Below are 8,002 nucleotides of genomic sequence, written 5' to 3' on the forward strand. Positions count from 1 at the left end.
CAGCACTAGGGACAGTGCCCCGCCGCCTGACAGAGGCTCCCCTTCCTGTGTCCCCTCTTGGGTAACATCCACGCTCAGTGCTGCAGTGTGGCTCCTTGTAGATAACCTCGCCTCTCATCCCAGTGTCCTCTGAATGCCACCCTGATCTCAAACCAGGAGATCATGCCAGCACCCCAAATCCACATACCAGAAACTGAGCTTTCCATGAAGAAACGGGAGTCAGAACAAGGTGCTGAGCAAGGCGAGATAATGGGGGTAAGTTTTGGAGATTTTTTATTGTGGGGTCATACAGTAACAGATGGTTAGCAGAAAGTTGGACATCTGCAACTGGTGGTTGAAGTTAAAGTTTCAAATTTAGGACTTGTCTGCTTAGAACAGATGGAGGCCAGAGATAGATACATTATCAAGGAAAAGTGAAGATGGCTCAGGGCTGAGTGTTAAGGGATAGTAGCCTTCGGAGGCTTGCAGGGGAGGAAGTATGGCAGATTAGGGCCATAGTAAGAGGAGCAGAAGCGTTCTAGGGACATTTTTATCTTCACAGGTAGTTCCATTGAACAGCACTGGTTAAGATGCTTAAGAAACGACTTTTTTGTTTGCATGTTTGTTTTTTAAGCTGCTGTGACAGGGACTCATGACAGTGAACCACAGATCAATCCGTGGACTTGGTGCCGTTCAGTTCCCAGTCTTGTCATCGAGACTCATGTTTTATCTGCGTCCTCTGTGCAGGTCTCCTGAGTGCCTGAGCATGGACCCGGTGGCCACGCACAGCTGCCACCTCCTCCAGCAGCTGCACGAGCAGCGCATCCAGGGCCTGCTCTGTGACTGCATGCTGGTGGTGAACGGCGTCTGCTTCAAAGCGCACAAGAATGTCCTCGCAGCCTTCAGCCAGTACTTCAGGTGCGATTTCAGTCTCTGTTCTTCTCACTGTACGGAGAGTATGTTCTTACTGATTTTAGAAAGAGGAAGAGAGAGAGAGAAACATCAATCGGTTGCCTCCCGTGTGCACCCCGGCTGGGGATCAAACCCACAACCTGGGCTGTTTGGGGAAGCAGGTGACTGCTTCTGATAAAATGTCTCCAACAACGTTGCAAGACAACTTACCTAACTTAGCTTGATATTCTTCACCATACAGATTCCTTCCCTGGTGAATTTGATTTGTGCCCAGAATAAAGTGTGTGGGCTTTATGGAAGTGTGCCCTTTCTTGCCGCATTCACTCCTAGGGCTTTTCTCACTGCTTATGTGTGGACCATTGGGTTGCTAAACAGCTAGAGGAATGACTGAGTATAAAATGAGAGTGTATCAGGGTCCTAGAGCAGTCACATTCAGAGAGACAGAAAGCAGAATGGTGGTGCCAGGGGCGGGGCAGGAAGAGTGGGAGTTAGTGTCTAACGGGAACAGAGTTTCTCTTTGGGATGATGCAAAGGTTCCAAGAATGAATGCATAAAGGTGATGGTTGCACAACATTGTGAATGTACTTTATGCCATTGAATTTACCACTTGAACCATAATTAAATGTTTAGAATTATGTAATTTTTACACAATTAAAAATTAAGATTAAAAAAATGAGTGTAGCCCAGCTAGTGTGGTTCAATGGTTGAGCATTGACCTATGAACCAGGAGGTCATCGTTCGATTCCTGGTCAGGGCACATGTCCATGTCACAGGCTGGATCCCCAGTAGGGGGCATGCAAGAGGCACCTGATCAATGATTCTTTCTCATCATTGATGTGTTTACCTCCCTCTCCCTCTCTGAAATCAATAAAAGTGTATTTAATAAACAAAATGAATGTATACTGAGGGTTGGTTTATTATAGCTATTTTTATTTTTAGACTTTTTAAGGCACTTAGATATGGAAATATTTTTATATGGTTTTATGGCCTAAAATAAAATACATGATTTGTCAGACTACAAACAGGAAGTAGTGAAAAATGTGTATCCTTTAGTTTTCTGTACTCTATATACTATTAATAATGCGTATGGATTATTTGATAAAAGAGCCATGGGTATACTGCATAATCTTCCTTGGATATCTACTTGGAAGTTTGGATATTCATCACACTCATTTATCTGAATTGCTTTATTGGATGACTTGCCAGCCAGATTTTTTAAAAGGGCTAAAGCTCACTTAATTATAAAATTCTGGCATTTATAGAAGTATTGCTGTTTTGAATATTAGTATGAGTATTATTTGTAAGAGAAAGTTAAGAGTGTGTATGAATTGTTAACACTGAAACAGGCATCTTTGTTTTGTCAGGAGCCTCTTCCAGAATTCTCCCGCCCAGAAGAGCGATGTTTTTCACTTGGATATTAAGAATGTCAGCGGCATTGGGCAGATCCTGGACTTCATGTACACGTCACACCTGGACCTGACCCAGGACAATGTGCAGGTGATGCTGGACACAGCACAGTGTCTGCAGGTGCAGAACGTTCTGAGTCTGTGTCACACGTTCTTAAAATCAACCCCTATGGAGCAGCCACCCAGCATGCCTGGGGGTAGCGCGTTCTCCCTGCCGGGCGCTCCGGCTCCGGACACCAGCTGTGCTCTCAGTGAAAGCTACTCTCCTCACGTACTGCCGGCGTGTTCGGCGGACGTGCAGCACGGTAAGGCCTTGGACGAGCCGCACTCTCAGGCTCCACCGTCAGTTCAGCTTCATCACCCTGCAGGCGAAGCGTCGAAACTAGGCCCTGACACTTTAGACGGCAGCTGCACAGAACTGCCACTCAAACAGCCAAATTACTACTACAAACTGAGAAACTTGTACAGTAAGCAGTACTATAAGCAAGCCGCTTGTCCCAGTCACGAGAGAATAATCGAGCAGCCTTTCACTGTCAGCCCATCCACAGGCCCGGCTGCCGTGGAAAACCAGCCCTGTGCTGTCAGTCATTCCGAATGCGCCCTGCAGTCCGCGGAGCACCTGCCTCCCAACTTCCTGGCCCAGCCTCTGAGCGAACCTGCCCCAGACCCTGAGTCAGACAGCACGTGCCAGCCACCCACCAAACAGATGAGGCTCAAGAAGGCCGTTCACCTGAAGAAGCTCAATTTCCTGAAGTCACAGAAGTCTGCAGAGCAAACTGCTGAAGCCACGTCGGATGAGGGTCTAACCCAGAGGATTGGCCCTGCTAGTGACAACGCCACAGAGAAAGCCAGCAGTCAGCGCTCTGGGGAGAAGGAATGTGAAGAACCCGGCAGCTCTGACAGCTTCCACTGCATTATCAAAACGGAGAGCCCCGAAGACCTGGAAGCTCCAGAGGACCAGTTCCAGACACCGCAGTCCCAATGGCAGTACGCGTGTGACCTGTGTGGGAAGCCTTTCAAACACCCAAGCAACCTGGAGCTTCACAAACGGTCCCATACAGGTACACGCACACTGACCCAGTGCCCGCGGGCCCGGACAGGCAAGAGCGCAGACGCACACGGTGCCTGCTCCTCTCTGTAAGAAGTTTTGCTGTGGCGTTGACATTTGCACACAAAAATCATCAAGGAGCGTTAGCTACTTTTTAATTCATAGTTTTGGAGATGCCTCTTAAAGCGTAATCTATAGATACTTTCATAGAGCCAATTTTAAAAGATGTCTCACTTCATTTTATTTTAATTAGGTTTTTATGACAAACTTTCCATCTCTAAAGAAGTATAGTAAATTATTTTGATGGACTGAAATTTTCAGGTTCTAAAACAGTAAGCTATATTTAGTTGTCTCTTTAGAATTAGATTAAGTTTATTCTTTAAAAGCGTAATGTGGGTTAATCAGAATAAAATAATTTAGTTTGAGTAATTCTGAAAGTTCTCTGGAAAGTAATGTGAATATCAGATTTTAAAAATTGTGATTCGGAAGGTGGGAAGTAAACTTTTTAATAAGGATCAGCTTTAACCATTTGATATTTTCAAATGAAAGTTCTTCCATTTTGGACATTGAATTTTCAAAGTTTTATTTCCTTAATTCATACCTCCTCCCCTTTCCAAAAAATTTACTTTTTCAAAAGCTTTTTTAAAAGTGTTATACGGCACATGTACATTACCTTATATAGTACGTGTGTGTTACTTCCTGCACTTAAGCAGGATGACTCTACTACACACGGCAGGTGAATGGCAGTTACCTTATAGGTATGGGAAATGATGAGCTACAGATGCTTCCAGAGTAACTGCTTTTAAGACGTTTGTGTAATTACAGTTATTGATGTGACGTTCTGCTATCACTGACTCCTGGTGTGTCTAGGTGTTTACCACCTCAGTGCATTGTGGAGAGAGACTTACTTAATATTTATGGAAGCCCTTTATAAATTGTAATGTATTTGAATATATAAAGTATTACCTTTATTGTTACTAGTAGTTCAGAAGTATTCTCCATATGAAGGCAGTATCACTGATTCAGTTTTGCCCTGAAAAAAAACACCTTAATTTAGGTCATTCCATTTGCTTGAATTTCCTAGAGCCTCATGATCAGTATAATTTTTGAGAAACGTATCTGTTTAGCTTTAAAAATTAAATGTTTGTTCTTTTGAACAATAATGTCATCCATTACGGTGGGATGCTCACTTGGACATACTCTATTGAGAAAGCAGTGGTCCTCGACTTACGATCTGAGTTGTTCTCCCAGGGTCTGTGAGGCCGGACTGTTTCTGTCACCATGTAGGATGTTACTTGCCTTGTCTGTCTTCTCCCACAAGTGTGCAGTGGAGTCAGCTACAGGCTGTCATCACCCGGGTGGCCAGTGAGCTGTCTAGTCATGTGTTAAAAATCACTCTGTCTTCATTTCTAGTATGGACTGTACTGATGGGTGTAGCCCACAAAAGCAAACACTTCAGCTTCTCAGTTAAGAGTGTTAAGGGATCCTGAGAGCAAAGCATTTGAGAACCACTGGAGTAAGGTTATCAATTCTGGTCACTTGGGAGCCTTAATAACCAGTGGCCTCTTCTTTTCAAATTTTTGGATCACATAATGGGGCTTTAACTTAACATTATCTATTATCCCCATAATTTCCGACATAAATGTTGTCCCAAAATACTGAAGTGGTCCTATCTAATAATAGACAAACATGGTAATTAACCATACCTCCGACACGCTTCCCATTGGCTAATCAGGGCGATATGCAAATTAACTGCCAACCAAGATGGCGGCCAGCAGCCAGGCAGCTGAAGCGAACAGGAGACTTGCTTGCTCCAGTGATGGAGGAAGCCAAGGTTCCCTGCCTGCTGCTGCCGGCCTCTGAGCTGTACTCTAAGAAACAATGTTGCAATTATAGAAGCTAAACAAACCCCAGAAACCTGCTTTCAGCCAACCGGGCCTCAGAGCTGGAGCTGCAACAGTGTTTCAATTATAGAAGCCAAACAAACCCAGATACCTGCTTTCAGCAGCCGAGGTCTCAGAGCTGGAGCCGAGCTTCAGAGCTAAAGCCGGCTCTCAGTTCCAGTGACAGCCATAGAAGGTAAATAAATCCCAGAATAAAGAGAAAAAAAGAAAGAAAAAAAGAATGACTGGTCACACTAACCACCAGGGGGCCGATGCTCAATGCAGGAGATGCCCCCTGGTGGTCAGTGTGCTCCCACATGGGGAGCTCTGCTCAGCCACAAGCCAGGCTGATGGCTGACAGTACAGCAGTGGTGGTGGGAGCCTCTCCCGCCTCCTCAGCAGTGCTAAGAATGTCCTACTGCAGTTTAGGCCTGCTCCCTGCTGGCAAGTGGACATCCCCAAAGGGCTGCCGGGCTGCCAGAGGGATGTCTGACTGCCACTTTAGGCCCAATCCCCCAGGGAGCGGGCCTAAGCCAGCAAGTGGTCATCCCCTGAGGGGTCCCAGACTGCGAGAGGGCACAGGTCAGGCTGAGGGACGCCCCCTCCCCCCTGAGTGCACAAATTTTGGTGCACCAGGCCTCTAGTCCTATATAATAAAAGCCTATTATGCAAATCGACCAGAACGACTGGTAGAATGACCGGTTGCTGTGATGCGCACTGACCACCAGGGGGCAGGCACTCAATGCAGGAACTGCCCCCAGCCTGCAGGCCCCAGGCCAGCCAAGGCAGGTACCAGCGGGGGACCCCCTGATCACCCTGCTGGTCGCCCCACAGATCGGCCCTTATTGCTGGCCAGGCCTAGCGACCCTACCCATGCACGAATTTTGTGCACCAGGCCTTTAGTATGATTATAATTATTCCACCAAAAGCTTTCTGCCTGCTCCAGAAAGAAGCCATTGAAGAAGCCATTAAACAGTTTCAGGAAAAAATCAAAGTAAAAGTATCCTGGCAGGAGCCCAGAAAGCTGGCAGCCAGCAATGTAGAAGGAAGGGGTATTGTCATTTTTAAAAAGAGTGAAACCCCTTGCGGGGGGGTGAGGGGGGAGACAGAAGGTTCTTGGTCTGCCCAGCCTATTTGTTAGTTCCCTAGGTTCAAGGTGGCACCTGGAAGTGTACTGTTAAAATGGTCATTTTCTAGTCTGTGTTCAGGGCTGCTGTGGTTTCTTGGTGACAGAGTTCCCTTCTCCGCAGCTTATTCTATACCAAAGAGTAATTGCTTAGTTTCTAAAATCAGACGTGGCTCCCATAGTGTCCTCTTGTTTTCCCCTGGGAGCATGGTCAGCCAAGGCCAAGTGCAGAGGCAGTGCTTTTCCCCATCCCACCTTCAGGAGGTCCGTCCCGGTTTGGGTCTGTGCAGTGCCCACACCTCACGTGTGTCATTCACAGACCCCGGTTCTGTTAGGAGCTGGTGGGAGAGTAAAGGAGTCCGGCTGAGGGGCTGTAAGCAGGTTTGGGCCCTTCAGCAAAAAAACTCACAGTTGGTTTTCAGCGGAAGAGAAAGCTAGTGCCCAAAACTGAGGCAGGGTTTGAACGCTAACAAGTTAAGTTTGACTTCAACATAGGTTTATATTTGGAGAACAATATGATTTTTTTAAACATATTTTTATTGATTTCAGAGAGGAAGGGAGAGGCGGGGGGAGAGAGAGAGAGAGAGAGAGAGAGAGAGAGAAACATCAGTGATGAGAGAGAATCATGGATTGGCTGCCTTCTGCATACCCCACATGGGGGATCGAGCCCACAACATGGGCATGTACCCTTGGCCAGAATCGAACCTGGGACCCTCAGTCTGCAGGCGATGCTCTATACACTGAACCAAATCAGCTAGGGCACAGTTTGATTTTTTAGAGAAAACTAATCACAAATTTCAGTTTGTCATCCCTGCCCACTATCTAAGGACGAGAGACGAGGAAGAGGTGTGGGCTCCCGTTTTCATACACGCTGGATGAGGAACGTAGTCTCTGCTTTGAATGGTGGACACGGGATAGTTTAAACATTTTAAACAGAAAATGGTTGTGCAGATAATACAAATGATTTTATAAGCTGTTGTTTTGTTTTGTTTTAGGTGAGAAACCTTTTGAATGTAACATTTGTGGGAAACATTTCTCTCAGGTGGGAATACTTTTATTTATTGTTAATAGTTGGAAACCTGAAACTTAGTGTTGATTTTTATTATAAGTAAGACATGCATTGGAGTTGCAAGAGAAGCCTCTGAAGGTATCTGTAACTTAAAGACTAGTCTACATCAGGAGAAAATAATTTTTAAGAAAACAAAATCCTAGTACATTGGGGAAAACATGCCATTTTTCGTAAGTGTGAGGACCCTTCACAACCCACCCGTCCCCCAGGTGGGTGCAGTCCTAGTCTATCCTCTCAGGGATGCAGTGAACCATGTTGAGCTCACATCTGGAGGCTGCAAATGAGGCTGGGCTGCATTCAGCCAGATGCCTCCCTCTTCCTGTTGGGACTGTAGATGTTAGGATGTTGAACAACAGACCAGTTTGCATTCTCTACTTTTGCTGCCTTGTAGCTGATCCTTATTAAATCTCTCATCCAGCCAATGTTTATTGTGTCCGATGGGCTATGTGCTGATCTGGGCACTAGGCCTAAAGGACTTAGAGATGCAATGTTGTAGAGAACATTTTGAATGCAGCCTCTTTTTCCTTCTGAAACAAGATAAGTGTTCACCACCCACCCCCCTCCCCCACTCCACCCATC

General features: G+C 46.0%; 1 protein-coding gene across 1 annotated transcript in view; it reads left to right on the forward strand.

Annotated features, from left to right (window-relative positions):
• Window positions 1-689: 689 nt before the first annotated feature.
• The window catches only part of ZBTB49 (zinc finger and BTB domain containing 49), a 34,366-nt gene continuing 27,053 nt past the window's right edge, over window positions 690-8,002 (forward strand). Inside the window, 3 exon segments of the mRNA XM_006766572.2 lie at window positions 690-897; window positions 2,256-3,358; window positions 7,350-7,396. Of these exon segments, the coding sequence (XP_006766635.1) occupies window positions 701-897; window positions 2,256-3,358; window positions 7,350-7,396 (1,347 nt within the window). The 5' untranslated portion in view covers window positions 690-700.

Source organism: Myotis davidii, unplaced genomic scaffold (assembly GCF_000327345.1).
Source record: "Myotis davidii unplaced genomic scaffold, ASM32734v1 scaffold960, whole genome shotgun sequence".
NCBI classification, from domain to species: Eukaryota; Metazoa; Chordata; class Mammalia; order Chiroptera; family Vespertilionidae; genus Myotis; species Myotis davidii.